The 26,826-nt window shown below is 33.7% G+C and overlaps 1 protein-coding gene across 1 annotated transcript in view; it reads left to right on the top strand.

The window, feature by feature from the left end:
- Window positions 1–25,358, top strand: part of LOC111703881 (protein timeless homolog) — a 28,930-nt gene extending 3,572 nt beyond the window's left edge. Inside the window, exons 6-39 of the mRNA XM_023475963.1 lie at window positions 339–385; window positions 997–1,088; window positions 1,972–2,063; window positions 2,357–2,446; window positions 3,046–3,119; window positions 3,194–3,265; window positions 4,113–4,146; window positions 4,304–4,429; window positions 4,737–4,832; window positions 6,713–6,811; window positions 7,819–7,946; window positions 8,421–8,487; window positions 8,671–8,788; window positions 9,297–9,518; window positions 9,795–9,883; window positions 10,700–10,755; window positions 11,394–11,506; window positions 11,813–11,936; window positions 12,373–12,622; window positions 13,618–13,705; window positions 13,928–14,012; window positions 14,848–14,986; window positions 15,935–16,021; window positions 17,216–17,277; window positions 17,949–18,018; window positions 18,680–18,821; window positions 19,119–19,303; window positions 20,741–20,830; window positions 21,624–21,701; window positions 22,096–22,178; window positions 22,598–22,814; window positions 23,305–23,449; window positions 23,738–24,293; window positions 24,568–25,358. Coding sequence (XP_023331731.1) covers window positions 339–385; window positions 997–1,088; window positions 1,972–2,063; window positions 2,357–2,446; window positions 3,046–3,119; window positions 3,194–3,265; window positions 4,113–4,146; window positions 4,304–4,429; window positions 4,737–4,832; window positions 6,713–6,811; window positions 7,819–7,946; window positions 8,421–8,487; window positions 8,671–8,788; window positions 9,297–9,518; window positions 9,795–9,883; window positions 10,700–10,755; window positions 11,394–11,506; window positions 11,813–11,936; window positions 12,373–12,622; window positions 13,618–13,705; window positions 13,928–14,012; window positions 14,848–14,986; window positions 15,935–16,021; window positions 17,216–17,277; window positions 17,949–18,018; window positions 18,680–18,821; window positions 19,119–19,303; window positions 20,741–20,830; window positions 21,624–21,701; window positions 22,096–22,178; window positions 22,598–22,814; window positions 23,305–23,449; window positions 23,738–24,293; window positions 24,568–25,183 — 4,632 coding nt within the window. The 3' untranslated portion in view covers window positions 25,184–25,358. The remainder of the gene's footprint in view (window positions 1–338; window positions 386–996; window positions 1,089–1,971; window positions 2,064–2,356; window positions 2,447–3,045; window positions 3,120–3,193; window positions 3,266–4,112; window positions 4,147–4,303; window positions 4,430–4,736; window positions 4,833–6,712; window positions 6,812–7,818; window positions 7,947–8,420; window positions 8,488–8,670; window positions 8,789–9,296; window positions 9,519–9,794; window positions 9,884–10,699; window positions 10,756–11,393; window positions 11,507–11,812; window positions 11,937–12,372; window positions 12,623–13,617; window positions 13,706–13,927; window positions 14,013–14,847; window positions 14,987–15,934; window positions 16,022–17,215; window positions 17,278–17,948; window positions 18,019–18,679; window positions 18,822–19,118; window positions 19,304–20,740; window positions 20,831–21,623; window positions 21,702–22,095; window positions 22,179–22,597; window positions 22,815–23,304; window positions 23,450–23,737; window positions 24,294–24,567) is intronic.
- Window positions 25,359–26,826: the final 1,468 nt, after the last annotated feature.

The following is a 26,826-nucleotide window of genomic DNA, read 5'->3' as shown; positions in this document are numbered from 1 at the left end:
TGGGGGGTTGGTAGAGGTCATTAAAATTCAATTTTATTTTATTTTAGGAATTTCGATCACTAATTAGGCGTGCACCCAAAAAATTGGAAGATTTGAACCAAAAACCTACATCAAATGTGCCAACTCCACCATCCCCTTTATCTTTTTAAAGATCAACATGGTCAACTTAGAATTTTTTAACCAAGCTAAAAACATTTCTGTTGTTCTACCAAGTTCTCCAATCAAATCAAAATTTGTGGCAAATCGGTCCAATGGGTTCATGTGATATGAATGGACAAAGAAACAGACAGAGATTGCTACTTTTTACAGATATCCTTTTTAGTATAACAATCTTTTAGGCTTTTGTAGACAAAGATGTTTGGAAGATTATCTCCAAATCTTTAAGGTATTTAAAATCAATGTTTAATGTCTAAGATGTTATTTTCGTAATATTAGGATCTCCAAGATGGTTATTTTTATCTTTCCTTTATTTGATCTGAAAGGAATTTCTAAACTAAATGTGTAACTTGTAGTACTAGAAAAGTTTTTTAATTGGATGGTATTTTCTTTGAAAATATCCATTATCCAACTTATGGGGGGGGGGGGGGGTGAAAAATGGATATCTTTATTGAAGGAGTGAAAGATTTTTATTCACTGACCACCAAAATTCTCTGCCTTTTTTCTTGTTATGCTTTTCGGGGGCATTGAACGAATGATTTTCAAAGTACTTTTTTTCAACAACAACAAAAAATGGCTACACATAAAGATGAACAAGTAACGGTTCGTTTCTTTTATTCAGAGCATGCTTCGGATCAGGATCCGTTGGATCCGGTCCCCTTGATTTTGGATTCCTGGATCCGGATCCAAGAAGCAAAATCAAAAGAAGAAAATGTGAGAATTCTGCTATGTTAAATTAATTTAGTAAATCTTAAAGAAATGTTCATGACCTGGATCCGGATACGCATCAAAATTAGTCACTGCTTTATTTAACCTTACCTTTAAACCATGTAATTTTAGTGTTCTACTGAAGAAGGACTGGGATGAGAGACTAGAGGATGATAAATTAGTTCTGGAAAGAATTCTCATTCTCATTCGTAATATTCTACAAGGTAAGAATATTTTATTCACAGGGTGACAGTACTAAGGATTCATATCAAGATCTGCTACATTTGAGCTCCGTGAATCCGAATCCGGATCCGGATACAAGGGACGGAATATCAAAACCAGTGCTTAGGATCCGGATCCGTTGGATCCGTAACAGGATATGCACAAATATGCTGATATCCGGACCTAAGGGGCAAAATACCAATCAAAACTAATTTCTATCACTTTAAACACAAATCTCAACTGTCACTAATGAGCTTTCATTAAAATTTCATAATCTCTGAATTATTTATTAAGTATTAGCATCAAAATAAGCGGAAAAAAGATAATACGAATCTGAAGGAAATGTTTATGATCGTAAACATCGGAAAAAAACTTGTTTCTCTTACAGGGATGAGAGATCATTTAAACCTTCCTAATCATTGAATGGAAAAACGAGGTTTTTCATAAAAATGAAGCCATCCCTGCAAAATGTGATTCTAATGGTAAAAAAAAATTTTGTGAAGAGATCAGCATTAATAATGATGCACGAATCGTATCAACATGAAATAGATCCAAAACACTGCGCTGAGGGGAAATAATAGATTGAACATCAACTTTTAGAAAGTTTTTTCGTCCTTTTTAAAAGTTCTCTCCTAAAAAAACATCACTGACATCTGTATGAAATTAATGATTTCCCCCGGGGGGGGGGGGGGGGTATATTTAAAAAAAATACATATTAATGTATATTTTCTTTATTTCCTGCAAATGTCTGAAATAAGGGTAGAACAATTGGGGATAGTACTATAAAACTGTTCATAACCAAATCCTTATTTTAGTCCACACAATGTCCGTCATGAAGGTAAAACTGATGGGGATGGTACTATTCGTAATCAAATCCTTATTTAGTCCCCGCTAATGTCCGTCATGAGGGTAGAACTGATGGTGATGCTACTATTCACGATCAGGTTCTCTGGGTGCTTCAACAATCTGGTATTCAGGTAAAATAAACTATAAATACCTGCTGACCCTGTCCTCAAATCTCGCTAACTTGTCTAAAATGATGACAGTTCTTTGATGTACATAATAATCCTGAAGATGATCCTAATTTTAAAAGTTTAATCTTCAATGAAGGTTAAAGGATACCTTAGTGAAACTGACAATTATGATCTTAATTAAAGCAGTCATTTTGATGCAGTTAACTGAGCACTAGACTTCCAAAACAGAACATACATGCTGTCTAAGATACATTTTAAATCTCACTTTTTAGAACTGTAAAAACCTGTTTTTATAGGATCTGCTTCTGTACATTGGATCCGCAGACAGTGAAATGCATTACTGTATTCATGTTCTAGAGATAATTACTCTAATGTTAAGAGAACAGGTAGGATACTGAGATACCGTATTCATGTACTAGAGATGATGTTTTCATGTACTAGAGATACTGTATTCATGAACTAGAGATACTTTATTCATGTACTAGAGATACTGTTCATGTACTAGAGATACTGTTCATGAGCTAGAGACACTGTATTCATGTTCTAGAAATATTGCATTCATGTTTTAAAAATATTGCATTCATGTTTTAAAAATGCTGTTTTCTGTAATCATGTACTTGAGATACTGTGTTCGTGTGCTAGAGATNATAGGGGAAAATTAAAAATTTTACATGAAACGCTAACTTTTTTTCTTTCTTTCAATTTTCAAACTTTTACCCAAAAAATTAATTTATTTTTCCCTTAAAATCATTTATTTTCCATAATTCAGCGAAAAAAAAACATTAAAAGATTTCTCCGTAAAAAATACACACGTGGTTTTTTAGTGCTGGCTTGTTAATTTTGACCCAAATAATCAGTGATTATCCCAGATTCAGCTAAGAAACCTGAAACAATCCTTATATCGGGGAAATTATAAACCCCTGTTAAAATAATATTGATAACATAAAAATCTACGAGTTCCGCTTATATACTGTACACTTTATAGGACCCATCGGCCCTGGCATCCTCCAGCCTCTCGAGGTCAGAGGAGGAGAAACAGAAGGACGAGGAGGCTCTCAGGTACTTGGGGGAGGCTGGTGTAGGGTGACAAAGTTTATTTCTTGAAACTATTTTTAATATTGTGCATTTCTCAGGAGAGTTCAACGTGTAGAAGAAGAGCAGCGTAAACTAAAAGCTAGAAAAATTGTTTCTACTCGACATTCAAGGCAAGATAATCATTTAGTGTAATTCATCACTCTAAAGGGAATATGGACGTTATTTCTACTGACCCTCCATGCATGTAAATTCACAATTGTACCTTCAGAAGATCTGTATGATCAGGAATGAATGAGATTAATATATTTATTTTTATTTCTGAAAATTGATGATTTTCAATTTTGGTATCTTTACTAAAGTGATTAAAGTGAATTTCGAATCTATGCTACAGAACCAGTAGAGTAAAATGTTACAATGTATAAAGTTTTTAAGCTAGAAAAACAATTATATATTTCATTTCCACGACATTGATCGGATGCACGTTTTATTGGTATTGTTGTAAATCGGACATTTCCCTTTTTAATAGTCACAATTACAAAGACAGCTCTGAAAACATTTGAGCTCCCTGGATCATGGTCCGCAAAAAATATGCGGTATCAGATCAAGGTGTTGATTAGGGTTGCTAAATCTCGGTGTGCTTCAAGTACGGGAAATGTCGTGCTCTAAGTAATGGACAGGGAATTCTGTAAATGACGTCACTATTCTCCCTGTACTAGTGACTTCATTTACGAATTTAACTGTCTCTTAGGAGACAATATTTTCCGTATATTGGAGCGCATCGAGAGTAAGCAACCTTAATAAACAATCTTTATCGGGATCAAGTGGCATAATATCTACTAAAGGAAGAAGAAGAAATATTCTAGCTCTTAAAACTCAAATTTTAAGTGTCAATCAATGGGACCTCAGTGACCGTTGGATAATAAATCAAGCTGCATTTTAAAACTTAAAAATCTCTCATTCCAAAAACTTGGCTCATTTAATTTTTTAATGGTCGGATTCATGTGTATTTTTATTTAGGTTTGGAGGCACTTACGTTCTTCAAAACTTTAAGGTAACCTTATATGAAAAATGTTTAAATGCAATTCCTTCTAATATTGGTCGCGATCAACTCCAATAAATTTTAGGCTTCAGCCTGTACCCCCTTTCATTTTACCTGAATAGTCCCTTTGAGGTGGGTAGGGTCTGGTGATCCATAAATCCATATTTAGGGAGTAGGGGAAAAGGAACTTGTGATACATAAACCAATCCATGATTTACAATCCCTGGATTTGGATAAAGAAAAGAGAGGATTAAAGAAAGCTAAAAACAGACGAACACCAGAGGATACAGACCAGGTAATCTTAATAAAAGGGACAATTCACGAATATTCAGAACTGCCCAAATCGAGTAATTATATTTATTTATTTTTATCACCACACCGGATTTTTTATTTTTAAAATTCAGATGATATCAAATTTGGATTTTCAATTATCAAGGAATTTAAATCTTACAATTAAAAATTTATTTATTTAAGCCCTATTTATTTTAATTTGAATTAATTTTGAAGAAACGTAAATTTTTTTCTTATATTAATTAGGTTTTTCTAGAAAAAATATATCCCCTGTGTTCAATGTACATTGTCATCTTTGTGCATTTTTTTAGGTGCGTCGTTCTACTCTCGCAGTGCGTATTTTCTTGAAGGAGTTCTGCGTAGAGTTTATTTACTCTGCGTACAATCATCTGATGAATGTTGTCAAGGTATTTATTAAAGAAATAAGTATACTCATCTTAAAATACTGAAATTAAAAAATATTTAGTCTTAATTGATTTAGTTCAGATATTTGGTTTACAACAAAATTCTAAAATGAAATAAGCAGGACTATTTAAAGATTCATGATTAAACTTTCATATATCATTTACATTTTAGTGATGTCCGCTACATTATTATGATTATGAAAACCAGTTTGTTCAAAGGAACAAGGACCTTTAAGTGATGAACTATAACAGGACTTCCTTCGTCCTCCCTCCGGTGTATTTTTTTTTCATGTAATACTAAAATTGTTGAGAATCCTGCAGCATTACACCTCCCCTCGATGTTCGCAGAAACTTGTACCCTGCCATTTTGAGATGTGAGATTGTGAAGTTTACAATCAGTTTTAGTGGATTTGTCATACTACAATTTAAGAATTCCTGTATATTATTTTATCTCTCTATGTATTCAACAAATGAATATGCAAACAATGATTGTGAAACATTAGTTTCAATTATACAAATTGTTAGTTAACAAATTGTCAAGTTCCAAATTGTTAGGTTACCAAATTGTTAGTTACCAAAATATTAGTTACCAAATTGTTAGTTACCAAAATGTTAGTTACCAAATTATTAGTTACTAATAATCCGCCCATCATTTTTGGGACTGAGTCCTGTTGGCTATATACTTTTAGTTATTTTCTTATTCAAAGATTAACGCAAATAAAGAAAAAATTCCCAGTAATAAATTTTTTTAAGGCTAAAACTAGACACAGTGTGGAAAATACCTAGAAGAGAACTTCTAGAGAGAAAGTTTTTGAAAACTAAAAAGAGCACAAGGTGTGAAGAAAAGCTAGAGCTTTCCGATTGAAAACAAACTAATCATTATATGAAAATCCTATGTAACGACTTATGTTATGGAAATCCCATACACAGAAACTTTCCCCCGAGAGGTCAGCTGTACCGTCACGGTAAAGTACAAGGATTTGTAACCCCCTGGCGGCCAGTTCCGTCACTAACAGGGGCCTAAAATAACATTATTTTTTTAACTTTAATAATTTATTTTAATTAAATTCCTTGTCCATCCTTCAATAATACTTTGGCTAATTTTGAAAATAAAAATAAATTAATTTTTTGGATGTTTTCTGCATGCAGCTAGCTAAATTGCAGAGGCAGAACTATTTTTTGGAGCCCTGTATCAATATTCTATATATTGAGAGTGGCAAGGTTACTCTCCCCCTTGATTGTTTTCAAATTTTGCTTCAGTCATGATATTGTGTCAGCTCCTGCATTCTTAGCTAACTAACTTTCAATAAAATTCTTGATGGAGGGGGAGAGGGGGGAGTTTTACACATTTTCCAGTTTTTTATCTCGAGTAGGACATAGAGGGGGGGATGGGACGTCTGCCATCCTGTGTATTTGTCTTTAATCGCTATCGGTGAAAAAAATGGATAGTGTAGAGATCAATCTCCTTCTAATTTTCCTGTTTATAGTTTTCTTCTTCTTTCTTGTTATCTTGCTTTAAGCACCCATCTCTACTGTCAAGAGATTTCCCTTCCACTTTTTTCTGTTCAATTTATTTTTTCTTCTTGCTTCTTGTTTCTTGTTTTTATTAACATTATTTTTACTTTTCACTCCAATCGAAGTTTGAGGCACATCAAACCTAGGATGATCATTTAGGGAAAGTATTAGAAAAGAGTCTTTAAATGAAAATTAATAATATTGAGTTTTTGGATTTTTATGAACCAGCTGTGAGCCATGTAGAGCCGAGTTGCCGATCATAACAGTGTTGATTGGCATGTATTGTTAGAACCGGTTCTGTCACCTTTAGAACTGAGTCCTAGTCACTACTTACTTTGAGTAATAGTATCTAATCTAAATTCTTAAAGGATGCGTTGAATAGACAGAGAGCCCAGCTTAACGATGAGAGCTACTACCTCTGGGCAATGAAGTTCTTCATGGAGTTCAATAGAGGATTTGAGTTCAAGGTGAAATATTATAATTTATGCTTAGGGGGGGGGGGGTTAAACAAGTATGATTTTGACTTTTTATATCAAAATCTGATTATATTCCTCTTTTATTCATCCTTAGCATATTTAAGTTATGAACACATACTACATAGCGTTCCATATCTTATTGTCACTCGTATGCATATATGCTTATCTATATAACTGAAGAGGACATCATAGAAATATCGAAATATGTTTACGGCAGTAGCACAACTAGGGGGGGGGGGGCAAACCGAGTTCCCTCCCCCCCCCACCCACACTTAAGTCCTGCATGATCATGATCGTGGACCTTCTTTTATCAAATTTTGTCAATTAAGAAAAATTACTAAAATTTTTTGGTGCTTCGCGCATAATTTCTAATAGAATTTCTAAATATTTTCTTGTTTTCGCCTTAAAGAAAGTCAGTCATTATTAATTTATCCTCTCAAAATAACCGGTTTATATGTTACTTCTTATGAGTATTACAATACATATTTTATTAAGGTTAACAAGAAATATTATAAGGATTATATTGGACTATTAGGACTTACGCAGACTATAAGTGGAAACACGGAGATAAGCTCCTTACGTGCAAACATCAAAAAGAAAATAGAATGAATTATGGACAGAATATAGTCAAGTACTGCCAGGAACTATTTACTACTTAGGACTGCGCAGACCTACGATTAAGGGACAATATAGTGAACAAATACAACTAGTGGATGAATTACAAAAAACTTTTTCGCCTGGTGGGCTAGCCCTCCTCTACCCCCCACCCCAGGCCCTCAAAATCAAATTTCGCCCCTCCCTGTTTCTGTTGTTTGAATCTGTAAGTCACTTACAGAGAGGTCACAATTGAAAGTTATCAATTTCAGAAAGAAAACAGGAAAACTATAAATCTTTTGTGTCCAGCCAAAGGTTTAAAGGAAACCGCTGTGAATCGGAAATGACTCTTTGTAATTAAATGGCCACTTGAAATTACGTCTACAGTCCCTTTAAATATCTAGATTGAACTAGTCAGTGAGACCTTGTCTAAGCAGTGCTTCCACTTCCTACAGCAGCAGATTGAAAACTACAGGGATAATTTCGAGTTTGAAAAGAGAAACAGACCTAAATATCTCATGTGGGCTAAAAGGTAGGAATCATCAAACAAGAATTGTAAGATTGTGTCTAAATGGTTCAAATACAAAATGGCTTTCATTGATAATCCAAAATGGCGTTTATTGATAATCCAAAATGGCGGCCATTCTAGAACCCAGATTTAAAATTCAAATGGCGCCAAAAAATGTATTTCAAGATTTAAATGGCGGCTGTTAGATATTTAAGATGGCACCTATCTTATATAAACTTACAATTTTCAATTGTTCAATGAAAGACTTGACATTAAGGAGCCTTAAGACATCCCTGCAAAGTTTGATGGTTTGGTTTGATTTGATTTGATTTGATTTGATTTGATTTGATTTGATTTGATTTGATTTGATTTGATTTGATTTGATTTGATTTGAGATATGTCCAATCAGAGAAAGTTCTAATTCCGTTCTTAGGCCCCGCCGTACAATCTAAAATGAGATATGGGACTAGTGGGACTAAGACCCCATTTTTTATTTAGAATGCATCTTGCAGTTCGGGCCTATGAGGAACTGCTGTTAAATCTAGTTCAGATGGAGGGATCGAAGGTAAGGCTTTTTCTCTCCTTATTAACCACTAGAATTTTGAATGGCTGTCGTCTTCTTTATTTCTTTGACTAGGCATAAAGTGTAAAATTAGGCTGACTCGCTAAATTCGGTGAACATTTTAAAATCTGATGATAGGAACCTTATTCTCGTTCAAAATGGAAACTTATGATACTGTATTGACAGGATGATAGAGTACGAGAGGCGGGTCGGGTGATTAGAGCAGGTGTATTCTATGAACCAGAGTACAGAGAACTCTGTCTTCAGCAGCTCTCATCCTTTAATCCAGATAGGATGACCAAAGGTGTTTTTTTAGTTTTTTTTGTGAATATAGACTTTTGAAGAGTGCTTCATGTCCCCTCTATTATTATTATAATTAAAGCTTTGTTATTTTACCGGAAGCCATTTTTACAAAACAACACAATTAAATATTACATTTCTATTCTCATAAGATTATCCTATTCTTGGATTTCTTGTATCTAGGATATCTAACGGATCTTGTCCAAACTACCCACGTATTCTTGAATTTCTTGTATCTAGGATATCTAACGGATCTTGTCCAAACTACCCACGTTTGTATCTAGGATATCTAACGGATCTTGTCCAAACTACCCACGTATTCTTGGATTTCTTGTATCTAGGATATCTAACGGATCTTGTCCAAACTACAGACGTATTCTTGAATTTCTTGTATCTAGGATATCTAACGGATCTTGTCCGAACTACAGACGTATTCTTGAATTTCTTGTATCTAGGATATCTAACAGATCTTGTCCGAACTACAGACGTATTCTTGAATTTCTTGTATCTAGGATATCTAACGGATCTTGTCCGAACTACCCACGTATTCTTGAAGCTAATGGAACATATGTCCAAGAAGAGCCACCTCCTGGTCAGCAAAAAGTCGAAGAAGAAAATGTCTAAGTCTGGGAAGAAGAAGAGTGTGGTTCCCCCGGGTGGGGGAGAAAGACAAGGAAAAGAAGAACAATGGGATCTTGTTTCTCCACAGCTTTCTTCCCTTCTTCAAGGGAAAGGTAATAGCTCTCAAACTCTATTTATGATTGTAATGCAAAAAAAAATACATTTATTCAACGCTTTTGGTCACATATAAGTAAAGTTTTCGACAGTAAAAAACTTGAAAAACTTTACATATATCAAGATATATCTTGTATGATGATTTTTCTGTGATTTTTTCGTATCAAGAACAACGTCGGGAACTTAAAAAATGATAGTTTCAAAAATAATTTGATAAAATTAGAATTTCAAAAATAATTTGATTTTTAAGAGTTAAAAAATAATTTGATTTTTAGGATCTCTTCCAACTGACGTGATTCCTTTCGACGCTGCATCTGATATTCCAATAGAAGATCAGAAAATACAAGCCATGAAGAGAATTCAGGTTGAAAACTTTAATTCACTAACTATTGTTGTGACTACAAATGTTTTTTATTTGAAAGAACTGTCCTCTTTAGTTTATGTGACTCTCTTTTTAAAAAGAGGGAAATGTTTAATTGACAGAACTTTACCCGGTTTACCTTCGTCTGAGAAATCCTTTTGTTTGCCATCTAAAAATTGATTTTTCCAATTTGGTTTTACTCTGTAAGTGACTTACGGTTTAGTGTAGTAGAGATAATAAAGGTACAATCAGAATTTAGCACTTAAAAACTCATTGTTTCTCAGTTAAAGGTTTAAAGGGTACTGTTTCTCAGTTAAAGGTTTAAAGGGTACTGTTTCTCAGTTAAAGGTTTAAAGGGTACTGTTGTAAATGAGACATGTCACTGCTTAGGATCCGGATCCGTTGGATCCTCAAGATTTTGGCTTCCTGGATCCGGATCCGGGTCCAAGGTTCAAAATATCAACCAAAAACTGCAAAAAAAAAAACTTTTTTACTCTAAACCATAATCTGTACTTTTGAAGAAAGAGAGATTATAAAATTTCCTGACTTCTGAATGGTTCATCAAGTTTTAGTATAAAAATAAGCAAAAAAAAAATGAAAAATTCTGCTCAGTAAATTTTAGAGAAATGACCTGAATCCATTGTTTTCTAGTGCGGATCCAGAATCCAGAATCAGGATCCGTATCAGAATTAAATGGATCCTAAGCATTGACCGAAAATCTATTTAAAATTACTTAATTAGTCTTAAATAAAATAAATATTTATACTTTTATATTTTATGTTTTATACAATTTGACCTGACACCTGTTCTTACCCCTAGACTGCTTTGGTTTCTGTTAAACCTGATCTAGCCATTGCGCTCCTCAGGGCTTCAAGGTGAATTTTATAATTTCGTGCTAAAATACTGTTCTTACACGTTTGGATCGTTTTTAGAAAAAAAACGTGAAAGATTTTAAAACTGTATTTAGCAATATCTTTAACCAAAAAATAGTGCAAAAACGATCCGAAAACGATCGTTACGACCCGTTCGTTTTTGCATCGTTCTGTGGTCGTATTTTGCATTTAACTTCTGCCAAGGTCAAAATTTGACTAAGTGTAAGGAAATTGCATATTTAGAATTCAATGTTCCGAAAGAACTTAGAACGTCTAATATCCCAACATTTTTTTCTTCTTCATTTCAACTTGTAAAATCTGTACTGTCGCTAATATTGAATAGAAAAGGGGAGCTGCCTTTAATGATTTTTGTTTATATTTAAATTGTTAAGATAAGATCTAGATTGAGTAATTGTTTTCTCCAGTAATTTTGACATCAGTAGACTCCATTTTAGAACTAATAATTAATTTATGATACTGTTTAGTGTTTAATCATATTTCTAAAATTAGGTCGACAAATGAACGGTACATTTTTTTCAAAGATCAATGATAATCTTCAAGTAGTCTTTAACTGTTATGATATTCAGCGTCTTAGCAAATATCGCTTTTAACCTAAAAAGATGAATAAATTTTTGTTTAAGAGAAGTGTGGACCGAAGGCGATGCATTCGGTGCGGCGGAATCCGAGGCGGAGGATGATTTTATGGCACTCAGAGAAATACTTTTCGCGGATTTAGGTCTCGGAGATCAAGCAAGTAAGGCATTTTGATATTAACCGATTTTTAGCTTTGAGTGTTGATTTACTTGTCACCCTTTAACTTTTTATATTTTAATTAAACAAAATAAAATCAAAACATTTTTACGCGAATTGTTTCTATTTTGGACCGACCAGTCGTTATAAACATGACTTTCTGGGAAAAAGCTATTTACCCCACAAAAATTATGGAGAGAAAAAATGTAAAAATATTCGTCCTCCACGAGATTCTAAGATTTTTTCGTTATTTTTAATTCCGACAAATATAATCAATCTTGTGTCTTCCTTCATAAATTTTCTCCTGAAGATGGTGGGGATGAAGGAAGGGATGAGAATGAACGTGAGGAGGAGGAGGATGAAGAGGAAGAAGAGGAGGAGAGAAGAGTTTACTCCGTGGAACAAGAATTTGATTTTAAAAGTTTTGTTGCCAGGTATCCAGAGTCCGAATTTAATCAATTTGAGCCGCGTCTCAAATCCCCCCAAAACCGGTTTAAATTGAGCGCTGGCTAAAATCTTGAAACACTATGTGGAACCAACCATATTTGAGTCGCGGCTCAAATTCTTTAAATTCGGCCTCAGGACGCTTATTTTATTGTAATGTGCTTTCATTTGACATAGAAGGACAGCCCAATAATAAGTTGTGCTGCAACATTAGAATTTTTTAAGAAGTACGAACTTTTCCTGGACTGGGAATTAGGAAGGTCATGGTTCAGAAATTTGTTTATTTACAATAAAGTGTTTTATTGTAAATAAACAGAATTGCAAAAGTTTTATAAAAAGTATTTCCTGTTTGTACCTCTCCGCCCCCTGGCCGGCATGAGAACTGTAAAGAATAAAAATTTAAATTAAATTGAATTTAAAATCTAGGTTTGCTGTCAAGAATGTTGTCAAACCTTTTGGTATTCTCTTCAGTAACTACGAGAACAACAGCAAATCTACAAACCACAACATTATCAAGATGTTCCATAGAATAGCAGTGGATTGTGGAACACCGGCTATTCTGTTCCAGGCAGCAATTTTCAGAGTGTTCCAGAGAATTTGGAACGATCTGAAAGCGAAACCAGAAGATGCGAATCTGCGGGAACTTGCTAAATTTGGCAAGTTCATTCTTCGCCAGGTTTTTATCTTGTTATTAGAAACTGCTGACGTAACCTCAGTTGACCCTCTATTTGCAGAGTATCATGTCATATTTATATAGGTACCATTACAATCTTTTCTCTGGTCGAGGATGATGGGCATCCCATATTTGTTAGCTGAAACTTAATTGCATTCGCACACAGTGTGCTCCGAAATTTAATTTGTTCTTATAAGGATATCTTTGTTGTCTATCGAACTAAGGTTTAAATGGAACAGTTGTGATACTTAAATACTGAATACTACTCTAGAAATAGGGGTCGACATTGTATCTTAACCATAGATTAAGAACAAAACAGATAGAACCTGTTGGTTCACCGATATAGGGTCAAACGACAAACGGTCAAAAACGCGAAAAAGGGTAGAACGACAAAGGGTAAAATGGGAAAAAATATTTTATGTATTATATCAGGGTTAGGTTAGGTTAAGACAATTTCTGGGCCGAGTGCTGCGGCTAGGACAGATTGGGGGGGGGCAGCGCTGCGGCTAGGACAGACTAGGGGCCGGGCGCTGCATGATCAATTATGTACCATGTACAAAATTGATAGGATGGGGGGGGGGTTCAAATTAACCAGAAATAGTCTAAATTAAATTTGCCCCTTTTTGGCACTTTTTGACCTTGTGTCGTTCTACCGTTTGTCGCGTATTTGACCGTTTGTGGTTTGAACCTAGGTCGTTTGACCCTGGGTCGTTTTATCCTATGTCGTTTGACCTTATGGGATTTGAACCTATGTCGATGAATCGGAGTTAAGCTCATGCCCCGTTGAATTACAAGACAGAGAGAGAAAGAGCATGCGCGTAACCCTTCGGGCTCCGCCTCAGGTTTATTGTCTACAAAAAACTTCTAAATCTTGTTAATAAGACATCTAGTGTTCTATCTGTATTCTTATGTATCTATGATCTTAACATTTATACTAAAATTAGCTAGATTAACATATTGAGAAGGAACTGATTTTACGACACTTATATTACCTCTAGTTCATGACTGTGGCTGTATCCAATAAGAAAGTATTTATGGAATTACTCTTCTGGAAAACTTCAAGGGATGCTCTAGAGATTGTTGAAGGTAGAAACTTGGTATTCTGACTACGCCCCTGGTACGTTCACTCATTTGTAGAGTGCTTTTTCCTATTTAAAAAGATACCCTTAAACCTGTATTAGATCAAGGAAGAAGGAGATATCCTTATTTTCTTAATGAGTGCCAGGGAACTCACAGTGTATACATAAGATTCCCAGCACTGCGAGTCAGTCCTGTCACTCCCCCAGTCCCTTTAATTATTCTGTATAGGATATGGAACCCACTCTAGCACAGCGCAGCAGAAGAAATCATTCTGGTCAGAGGAAGACGAGCTTAAACTCGTGCAGATATTCAGGTAGAATTAAAGGGATTGTTCGCTAGATATTCAGGTAGAATTAAAGGGATTGTTCTCTAGATATTCAGGTAGAATTAAAGGATTTTTCTCTAGATATTCAGGTAGAAATAAAGGGATCTTTGTTTTTTTAGACAATAATCCTGAGGCGGATATCATGGGGCGGATATAATCCATGTATATATGTATTTGGACAAGTGAAAGAGATTGAGGCGGATATAATCCATGTATATTTATTTAGACAAGTAAGGAGATTGAGGCGGATACTCCTGAGGTGGATATCATTGGACGGATATAATCATGTATATATGTATTTAGACAAGTAAAGGAGATGGAGGCAGATAATCCTGAGACGGGTATCATGGGACGGATATGATCCATGTAAATAAGTAAAGGAGATGGAGGCGGACATAATCCATGTATATATATATTTAGAAAAGTATATATATAAATAAATATGTTATTAGACAAGTAAAGGAGATGGAGGCGGATAATCCTGAGGCGGGTATCATGGGACGGATATGATCCATGTAAATAAGTAAAGGAGATGGAGGCGGACATAATCCATGTAAAGTAGACAAGTAAAGGAGATGGAGGCGGATAACCCTGAGGCGGATATCCTTAGGTATAGGTATAGGTTTTACAGAGATGGAGGCGGATATCCTGGATCAGATAGAATCCATATATATATATATATAGACAAGTAAAGGAGATGGAGGCGGATAACCCTGAGGCGGATATCCTGGATCAGATAGAATCCATATATGTATATTTAGACAAGTAAAGTAGATGGAGGCGGATATTCTGGATCAGATAGAATCTATGTATATATATTTAGACAAGTAAAGGAGATGGAGGCGGATAACCCTGAGGCGGATATCCTGGATCAGATAGAATCTATGTATATTCATGAGAAGAGAACAAGGAGACAGATTGGAAACAAACTAAGGGATCTCGGACTCATCGCCAGCATTATGGTAGAGGAGTATATCTATATATATATATATATATATATATATATATATAATGTTGTAATCTCTGTTTGTCTGTCTGTTTGTTTAATTGGGGAACTCGGGAGAGATTCTGAATTGAGTGGGTCGACTTTTATTTTGAAAATTTAGTTTCCCGGTAAAATCGCCAAAGTGCGGGTAAACGGCTGGAGTAATTATAGATAACCTGGACAACGCTAGGTTCATAGTCATATATATTTATTAAAAAAAACCATTCCCCTCCCAATTCTTTAAAAGTAATTTATACTTCCGCTTTATAATTTTTTCACTTTTTGGGAAATGGAGAAATTAGGTGGTTTAAAAAAAGGATCAAGAAAATGTTTAATTATGTCGTCTTTAGACTCTACTTGGGTTGACATGTCTGATTTTCTTTAAAACCCAGTTTTGCATTTATGCTACAGCAGAAACAATGGTTTAAACAATGTTTTAGGACTTTAAAAGATGAAAAACAACGGTGTCTCAGTTTAAAAGTACCATTTTGATTCGTCAGTGCTTAGGATCCATTTAATTTTTATCCAATGGAAAAAATGGATCCGGATTCAGGTCTTAATTTCTTTAAGATTTTCCGATTTTTTGAACAAAAGAAAAATTTTCAAGTTAATTTTATTCTTTTATTCGCTTATTTTAATGAACCATTCAGTGATAAGAAAAATTTGATAATCTCTCTTTTAGTTCAGTTTAGATTTGATTTTTAGGAGTAACAAGTTTTTTTCTCACAGTTTTTAAATGATATTTTGGCCCTTGGATCCGGATCCGTGTATCCGCATATTATTATGGATCCGGATCCAGGAAGCCAAAATGTCCAACGGCTCCGGATCCTAAGCACTAATGCCACGGTTTATATATGGAACTTGAAATAACGTCTACTCACCCTTTTTGTGTAAAGAGTTTAATATAAACATGTACATTGTACAGGAGATTACCCGGAAACCCCTGGGATCCAGGAGAACATGGTCGGAGGAAGAAATAGAGAAAATTACTCAACTCTACCAGGAATACAAGGTAATCTCAATCAAACACGCGAATCCTATTAAAAGACGTGGCCACGCTATTATCTAATTTTGCATGGGAACTACTTGTAAAAAATCCGACTGTAAAATGTACAACAGGAAGAGTCATGAGACTATAAACTGTACAACGGGAAGAGTCATAAGACTATGAACAAAGTGCGTAAAACATTTACTGAAACTGATATTAAAGTCGTCGCAATAAAAAAAATCTTTGCAATATAAAACACATGAAATATTGATGACATAACTTATAAAAAAGTTCCTAACTTCCTAACTATTTGTATTTGAATCCACTGTAGTGTACATCAATTTACTTCCTTGAATCTCTTGAATGTGAGTGAGTACATGGATACGGCTGTGTTGTAAGGAGGACAGTTTATTTTCAGTTCTTCTTATTATTGAAATTATAGTGATGATTGCAATCAGAATATTTTTGTTTTAATATTTGATGAATTTTGCACCTTTTCTAAATGTATAGCACTAGACAGTCTAGGTAAGCAATTAGTGGAATAAAATACCCATGTCCGGAGAACCTCCATCTCTTTTCGAAATATTAAAAATTAATTCTGGTAAACATTAACTTAACTTAAGCATTTGTACTTGAGCATTAAAAGAATCAAAGTTATCATATCTCATAAGCAGACCATCACAAAAATATGTAAACGAACTTCAGAAACAATTTAAGATATTTCAAATTATGTTAACAAAAAACAATTTATTGTTTTTTAAATATGTATTCCAGTTCAGGAATATTTTAGGATGTTGAATACCCTGCTAACATTCATGAACAATATTTCAGGATGCTGAACACCCTGCTAACTATATTCATGAACAATATTTCAGGATGTTGAATACCCTGCTAACATTCATGAACAATATTTCAGGATGCTGAACACCCTGCTAATCGTATTCATGAACAATATTTCAGGATGCTGAACACCCTGCTAATCGCATTCATGAACAATATTTCAGGATGCTGAACACCCTGCTAACATTCATGAACAATATTTCAGGATGTTGAATACCCTGCTAACTATATTCATGAACAATATTTCAGGATGCTGAACACTCTGCTAACATTCATGAACAATATTTCAGGATGCTGAACACCCTGCTAACTATATTCATGAACAATATTTCAGGATGCTGAATACCCTGCTAACCATATTCATGAACAATATTTCAGGATGCTGAACACCCTGCTAATCGTATTCATGAACAATGGAAAATGGCAGGACTTACTTCAAGGTAAGGACAAAGAAATCTCCGAAGAAATTAAAAACATTAAAATTGGAATATTTGGTTCTGTCCATTTTCATTCAGGTCCCTTGTTTGTCTTTTTTTTTTTTGTTTAGATGTCCAATGATAACTCGACCGATTTGCCTTAAATTTGAATTTGGGAACTCGTAAAATCCATGGGAACGTCTTTAGCTTGATTTAAAAGTTCTTAGTTGAGTAGGTCATAAATGCAAACTTTATTTCCAGACAGAGCTGTATTCCCAAGCAAGTGTGAAAAATATTGAATCATTTTTTTTTACTTTTTTAAAAATGGAAAATTACCTCGAGTACATAATTGTTAACATGTTGAAAGTCTCTGATTGCCAAATATGAAGATTTTTAAGTTGTTAGTGATTTTTGTTTGTTCAAGCTACTAGATATTTTTGTAGTTTAATGAAGTCTTTAGATAATTATGAATGATTGTTTTCTAAGATTCCTTTATGAAAATTATTTATATTGTGTGTTTGTCTACCATTGTTAATCTAAGCTACCCTAATTTACCAATTGTCGTCTCTAAACATCTTTTTAAAAGATGCATTTCAAGGAATAAACGGGAGCTTTTTGAAAACAGTTTTCAGCTAGTCGTAATTAGCATAATTATAACTGCAGAAAAGTATATGGTTTGATTTTATATTATCTAGGTCTAAAGGGAAGCTGATTGAGAAAATAATGGAACTTGGCCTTTGCCAGGACAGATCAAAACTTGGAAGGGTAACTTTGTTTTTATTAAAGGGACTTATATAAACAGTAGAATTTACGATTCGCAACGGTGCCCTTTAACCTTTTCTCTGTAACAAAGGATTAAGGGTGCTGTTGTGAATGAGACAAACTTTTTAAAAACTAATTGTAGAGGCCGGGTGTTTTAGAGCGCTTACCCGATGGCGGTCTGAGTTCTCCAACNCTTATCATGAAATTTATCTGCATGTCGACACAAGATCTATGCTTATCATGAAATTTATCTGCATGTCGACACAAGATCTATGCTTATCATGAAATTTATCTGCATGTCGACACAAGATCTATGCTTATCATGAAATTTATCTTCATGTCGACACAAGATCTATGCTTATCATGAAATTTATCTTCATGTCGACACAAGATCTATGCTTATCATGAAATTTATCTTCATGTCGACACAAGATCTATGCTTATCATGAAATTTATCTGCATGTCGACACAAGATCTATGCTTATCATGAAATTTAGGAAAAAAGTTCAAACATCTGTGCATGGTTTTACAACTTCTGATTTAAGATTTTTAAAATAAGCAAACAGGAAAAAAATCGTCTCCCTTAATTTGCAGTCCTACATTTCTATTTATACCATATTATTGATAAGAATGACGAGTGTTTGATGATGAATATATTTATAAGGTGCGTAAACGTCGTCAGCAGAAGCGAGATGATGGAGGAGGAGCAGCCTCCGAGTCCGACTCTGCTCTGGAGGATTCTAGTTCAGGATCCGAGGATTCAGAAACAGAAGCAGAGGATCAACCTCAACCAGCTTCCAGTACAGGTATTCTTGGATTTGTAAGTTGGATTTTCAAAATAAAATATGTTTCTGTAAAATCGTTTTTTAACGAATTTTTTTTTGTTCCGAGATTTATTGCAAATGACCCTGTTTTTCCAGAAACATTTCAAAAGGACTGAATGGATAAAATGATTTTAATTTGAATATTTTCATTTACATCACTTCTCTAGAAATGAAAATGCATTATAACCAATTTACTTGATTTAAATCCTAATATTTTGTAATCTTTTAAAAATCTTCAAGTTTTAATCTGGAAAATAAATATCTTTAAACTATGTCTAGATGTTGTGGGAGCGTGTAGGGCGTGGTTGGATGGTGGGGAGGGGCGTGGCAGTGTACTGGGTTGGTTAGGAGATGTATTGAAGGGAGAGGGGGAGGACCGGGAAACTGAAGATGAACCTGACGAGGTTCCTCTTGTTCCTCTTCTTGAAGAACAAGCGCTTGCAATCCTAGACGAGAAGTTCCAGGTATAATTACTCTAAAAAAAAGTATTGATACGTTTCTAAGAATGTCATTTCTAAGAAAAGACATTTTGAAGATTTTTCATGGATACTTAAATACTTAAATACTTAAATACTTAAATACAATACTTAAATACTTAAATACTTAAATACTTAAATACTTAAATACAATACTTAAAAACTTAAATACTTAAATACTTAAATACTTAAATACTTAAATACTTAAATACTTAAATACTTAAATGCTTAAATACTTAAATGCTTAAATACTTAAATACTTAAATACTTAAATACTTAAATACTTAAATACTTAAATACTTAAATACTTAAATACTTAAATACTTAAATACTTAAATACTTTAATACTTTAATACTTTAATACTTTAATACTTAAGTACTTAAATACTTAAATACTTAAATAATTAAATAATTAAATACTTAAATACTTAAATACTTAAATACTTAAATACTTAAATAGTTCCTTTTCAAAAATTTTTATTTTTCATGCACGATATGGATGTATATTGTATAATGTATATCTTTATTTTTCATGCACGATATGGATGTATATTGTATAATGTATATCTTTATTTTTCATGCACGATATGGATGTATATTGTATAATGTATATCTTTATTTTTCATGCACGATATGGATGTATATTGTATAATGTATATCTTTATTTTTCATGCACGATATGGATGTATATTGTATAATGTATATCTTTATTTTTCATGCACGATATGGATGTATATTGTATAATGTATATCTTTATTTTTCATGCACGATATGGATGTATATTGTATAATGTATATCTTTATTTTTCATGCACGATATGGATGTATATTGTATAATGTATATCTTTATTTTTCATGCACGATATGGATGTATATTGTATAATGTATATCTTTATTTTTCATGCACGATATGGATGTATATTGTATAATGTATATCTTTATTTTTCATGCACGATATGGATGTATATTGTATAATGTATATCTTTATTTTTCATGCACGATATGGATGTATATTGTATAATGTATATCTTTATTTTTCATAAACGATATGGATGTATATTGTATAATGTATATCTTTATTTTTCATGCACGATATGGATGTATATTGTATAATGTATATCTTTATTTTTCATGCACGATATGGATGTATATTGTATAATGTATGTCTTTATTTTTCATGCACGATATGGATGTATATTGTATAATGTATATCTTTATTTTTGCTATCAAAGAAAACCGATTTTTCTCGGTCTATGAATATGATTGTCTATTAATTTAGAAATGTCCTATCTTTGAATTTTCTGATGAATGAATGTTCAAACTAAGAAATGTCTTTATATCAGGTTGCAAAGATTTGGGGATTCAAAAACTTAGAGTTTGGGGCGTGGAATCTGTTTTTGAGCCTTATGTTGAAATAAATATTAAGAGTGTTCTGGAGAGTGTAGGATTGACTGCTCCAGTGTCTGGAGAACAATACTGGAGAATACCCCAGGATATTGGAGCCAGAGCACTCAAGGTACAGTTAGACACTAATCCATATTTACTACTGAATGTCATGATTACAGGGGGATTTTGTTGAAATCCCCCTGTAATGTCATCAATATTTTATCTATACATAAAAGCTTGTCTGTCTGATTGTTTGCTGTTTGTTTGTATTCAATAAGCGTCAAAACGGCTGAATCGATCGGGCCCAAATTTTGTGTGGGACCTCACGTGACCCCATGGAAGGTTTATGAATGATCAAAATTTTAAAAATTTTTGTTTAAAAGTTTTATTTAGTAAAATTTTGAAAATGCGCGAAAAAATATTATGAAATCTGCAAACTTTTGTTTTGTTTTGTTTTTACTGTACAAAGAGAAGATGCTCACAGATAAAGCCAATAAGTCGCAGATAAACGTTGAAATAGAAGAGCCTAGTATAAAATACTTTGCTTGTCTGTCTGTTCGTTTGTATCCAATAAACGTCAAAACAGCGGAACTGATCGGGCCCCACATTTTTTAGACAACCCACATGACCCCAGTGAAGGTTTATGAATGCTCAAAATAACAAATCTGTTTTTTAAAAAATCGATTTGGTAAAACTTTGAAAATCCACACACAAAAAAATAACTAAATCCGCGAATTTTTTGTTATTGTTTAATTAATGTACAAAGAGAAAATGCTCACACATAAAAACACATTAAAAAGTTAAAATATCGCCCCGAAAGCCTTATATAGGACTAAAAAAACTTAAATGCAGTTATGTATTCAAATTTAAATCAAGATTATATTGTTGTTTATGATAGGTCTAAAATGAATGATTAATTATAGAGCCGTGGACTGGTTCTTCGACGGGTAGTTGAAGGTGTAGAGGATCCTCTGGAGAACATTGAACTAGATCTACTCAAGGTTTATTTTTAAACGGGCGTTACAAGAAGTTACAAGAAGGGATTTTGTTAACACAAAAAGGGTCGGGGGTGCAAAGTTAAGAAAGGAATCTTGCTAACTCAAAACCAAGGGTTCAAGATAAAGTGGCATGCATGTGCAAGTGCATGATTAAAATAAATTTAAAAATCACTCTGAGAAAGAAAGAAAAACTTGAAGAAAACTTATGAAAAAAAAACAATGAAAAGTGATTTAAGGTTCAAAGAAACTCTAAAGAGCACATTTTTTGCGAAATTATTTTAAAAGTTTAACTTTATTTACATATGTATTTAGAAAGACAATAATGATTTTTCAATACATATTTCAATATACAATAATATATTTAATTTTATTTTTATCATTTTAATTTTTTTATCAGGTTTCTCGAGGCCTGGCGAACATTGTTGAACAAAAGAAGAAGAAAAAGAAGAAACGAGGAGCTAACAAATGGCAGCCTTTTAGGTAAAAACTTTTTAGATTATGGAGTTTAATTTATTTATTTGTTATCCTGTAAATTTTGTCCACGTAGAAAAGTTAAAATTCGGAAAATATTCAATTCTACATTTAATTTTAATCTATCATTTTTAATACATTCTGACTTGTCTTTTGGTGTGTTATTTTTTTTAACATAAAGAATTTTATTGGTTGAATTATAGTCGGATATTGAACGAAAGAATTAAAATATTTTGCATTTAAAAAATTACTTTAGGTTAAATTATTTTTGATAATCAGAAAAGTCAGCTAAGCATCAAATTATTATTTTAAAAACTTGGAGAGAAAAATGGCTGAGGGAAAAGTAGCTTTTAAATTTAAAACTATTTAGATTGTTACAATAAATAGTTCGCTCTTGAAAGCCCAGTTCAGATTTATGAATAATTTAGACGAGAACCTGTCCCTGGTATGGATTCAGGGCCCTCTAGCAGTACTCCTAAACCAGCCAGCAAGCCTAAACAGTCCAGAGAAAAGAAATCAAATAGATCCTTCCTTAACTCAGACACTGATAGTGACAGAGAGAAGGAAGACGATATTCAAGAACAGGAGAAAGAAGACGACATTCAGGACACGGAAAAACTCGAGAAGGACGCAGCGAAAACTAAGGTGATTTATTTTTTTAATTGCTTAGAGGGTTCCCACCTAAGATGAGACCTAAACCTTTATCTGAACTAAAATAAAACAGATTTCCGTGCTAGATTTATTCGCGGTCATCAGACGCAGAAGCTAGAAAACCGACGCTATCTTTAATAACTTTGATCAGATTACTGTTTAAATGAATTTATAAGGATTAGGGATAAAATGAGAAATAAACATTAAAACTGAACAGAGGTAGGAATAAGATTTAAGGAACATTTCCTCCCGCGCAGGAAGAAACCAGCGCGAGAACTTCCCCCGCGAGGTCAGCTGTACCGGCCCGATAACCTACAAGGATTTGTAAACCCCTGGCGGCCAGCTCCGGCACTAACAGGGGCCTAAAATAACATTTTTCCTGAAAAATCTAGGTTTTTTCTTTAAGAAATAGTAATTAATACCTCCTCCCTGGGGGTTTGATCATTATTTATTGCTGCAAGAAATAAAGTAAGATCTTGTTAAGGAGGAAGAGAAGAGTGTTATGAAGAAGAAGAAGGTTGTCTTGGACAAGGCTAAGCTCCTCAAGCTGCTGAATGACGAGGAGAGTGATATCAGCTCGGATTCCGACGAAGACGGAGACGACATTAATGTGGACTCTTCCCACGAAGGTAATTATCTGAGTGCTTTCAGTTGGTTGGTTTATCGGGGCCAATGAGTATGAATTAGAAAGGAGATTTAACTGACGCGGCCCGCACTACCCTATGATTTATGATTTAACATGCTTTGCAGACGGTACTCCATTTGTATTAAAAAAAATTTGTTCTTAACATTTGCCTTCCAAATTTTGATCCTGGCAGAAGATATATTATAAAACGACCCAAATAAAGGGTTAGTTTTCTATTATTCATCGACAAAAATTTATTTATTACTCTAATATCCCAATTCTAATTGTTCAGGAATTTCGAAGAAATCCAAGAAAAAGAAATTGTCTGTATCGTCGAGCGACGAAGGCGTGGATGATCCTAACCCAGGTCCTGTATCCGCAGCTTCCAAAAAGAAGACGACCAAACCTAAGGAAAAGAAGAGTGTTAAACCTACTACCCCTGACTCTAGTGAGGATGAGGGAGTTGACGACCCTACTCCCCAAAGCTCTGGTCCAATTAAGAACAACGAGCTGAACCGAGAAGATGCTCTGTCCCCAGTGATGAAAAAGGGACGCTCCAAAAGCTCTAAAGTCAAATCAAAACCGGAACCTAAGTCCAAGAAGACTGTTGCCACATCAGATAATGGGAAAAAGTCTGTGAAGAAATCCACGGAAAATTCTGCGAAGAAAAAGACTCTGAAGTCTATGTTGGATTCAAGTGATGATGAGAATGGTAGTGAGGAGAAGGAGAGGAGTGGATCTATTAGTAAGGATGAGGATGAAGAGTTGAATTCCAGGAAGAAACCTTCAATTCTCTCCTCAGATGAAGAGGAAGCAACCCCTGTAAATTCTGCCAAGAAAACTAAAAGGTTAGCAACAATTTTTTTGTTAGTTTCAACTTTCTCATTTACCCGTAATTCTATAATTAATATTAAGTCCCAAATTCGGAGGAAATTTGTGACAGGCCTTATGATTTAACAAGAAAATTTGCTAGTTGGTTTGAAAAAAAATTTAACAATTTTAAACAAATCTACCAATTTTGACTAACAAATCCCAATTCATTGTTATATAGAAAAATGGCGCATTTAACCCTTGGAATTCTGTATAATTATTTTGTCTAAAATAGTGATTTTTATTTTTTAGAATTGTCGACAGCGACAGTGAAGAAGAAGAGGCTGGTAGACCAAAGTCGACAATTCCTCAAAGAACTAGTCGTCCTTCATCTAGGAATAGTCCAGACAAGTTTTCCCAGTCCTTTGATTCAAGATTGGACGATTCAAGGATTAATAATTCAATAATAGACGATTCGAGGATCAATGATTCAAGGTTGGAGGACTCTCGTATTTCCTTTATGGACGATTCCCGTTTATCTATTGATTCTCGAGTAAGAAGTCCCAGAAGTCCGCTTTGTAGCCGTTCTCCGTCCCGCTCAGTGTCTAGGTCTAGATCTAAATCCATTTCAAGATCACCTTCACGCTCGATCTCAAGATCAAGGTCAAGGTCAACATCTCCACTTTCAAGAAGATCATCACCCACTTCAAGAAGCTCCTTCAGATCACCAAGTAGGAGTGCTCATCCATCTCCAGCTCCTATCTCGAAGGTTCGAACTCCATTATCCTTGAAGAATATTCCGAACCGAACTGCCAGGGAGAGTGAGAGAAAGAGAAAGCGTGGAAATAAGGCAGAAAGTGGAGAAGAAAATTCTCCGGTGAAGCCGAAGTCCAAGCGTAAAATGCTTGTGCAATCAGATTCAGAGTAGTGTAGTGTCAAAGTCACTTTGAATTTTAGTATGCGATATTTTTTAATTTAAACATGGCACATTCTGCTTTGAGATCCACGTGAATAATTTTAGTTTGCGCCTTTTTTCGTTTTAAATTATCTTATTCCGAATTTTAATGTACGTCAATTTAAATTTGGATTTTTAATTTGAGACATTTCTCATTTTGAATTTTTGACTTTTCATATAAAATTTTATTTTATTTTGACTTGCGCAATTTTTTATTTTCACTGCAATCTGGTTTTCAAATTTATTTTTCAGCTGATAAGACGCTCAATTTCAGAATACTGAAAAAAAGGAGATATCTTTTATCGTTTTCATATGTATTGTGTACATATATTCTTGAGTAAATTACCTTTGAAAATACGTCTTATGACGAATAAAATATTTGAATTTAATTAGTTTCTCTCTAGTTTATGTTTGGAAAATAACTGATAACCTTAGTATGTAGTTTGATCAAATTGGAAGAATATTAACACATTTAAAAGATATTTTCAAGAATTATGATAAAAGATCAGAATTCATTATTAATTTGAAAGATCTAATTAAACCCGAAGAAAATTTGTTTGTTTTTGTTTTTAAAATTCAATTGTTTATTTGAAAATTGCTAGTGGAAGAAGATAATATGTCACATGGAAGAGTAATTGTTGTGGCTCATGGTCACCTGCCTTCGCCTGCTCCATCAATTAAAGTGTTGACAGTTTTTGTGTTAAAGACCAGATTAACAAATAGTTAATATATTCTCATACTGATGATTGCATAAATGCATGAAACAATTGGTATATGGTTAAAATGTTATAAGAAGATTGTTGCGTTTCAACTGATATATATATATATGCACGATATGAAAACCTCCTAAAACTATCATTTTGGGGTTTGTTCCGTTTGTTCATAACAGCAGTTTTAAAAAACGTACTAAAACGATTAACAACAATAATTGCCATGCATCAGACTATCTATATATTAATTTGGCTTGTCTGTTTGTATCCAATAAACGTCAAAACGGCTGAACCGATCGGGCCCAAATTTTTTGTTGGACATCACGTGACCACAGGGAAGGTTCATGAATGATAAAAAAAATTTTAAAAATGTGTTTTAAAGGTTTTTATTTTTGTAAAAAAATTTAAATTTTTGAAAATCCGCGATTTTTTTTTAAATCCGCAAAAAATTTTCTTTTTGTTTTAAAATGTTAACAAAAAGAACATGTTCAAAATTTAAATAGAAGATGGGCGCTAAGCGCCCTAAAAGCCTTGAAAGAAGGGCTCAAAGCCCAGCTTCAGATCTACCAACTTCTCGTAATATTTGCCAATTAACCAAAGGATATTGTAAGAAGCTGTGAAAGAATATTTCATTTGGGGGAGGTTCGGAAGCCGGGGACGTGCACTGCCGCAAATAGGTAAAATGAGGTTCGTAAGCTGTGCGGGGAGGTTGCCTTCCCTCCCTCGTATAGTAGAATGGATCTGGAAGTCCAACTCTTATAAAAGTAATATAAGAACATTTTCATTTTGGTTGATTTTCATAATTATATCATAATCTTAGACTACGTACTTTTTTGACTTATTATGGAATGATCTATTTACATATCTGAAAAAAACATGTTATACATGTCAATTATAGATTCCTGA

This window comes from Eurytemora carolleeae, unplaced genomic scaffold (assembly GCF_000591075.1).
Source record: "Eurytemora carolleeae unplaced genomic scaffold, Eaff_2.0 scaffold401, whole genome shotgun sequence".
In the NCBI taxonomy this organism is placed as follows: Eukaryota; Metazoa; Arthropoda; class Copepoda; order Calanoida; family Temoridae; genus Eurytemora; species Eurytemora carolleeae.
This window is presented reverse-complemented; position numbering and strand designations above follow the sequence as displayed.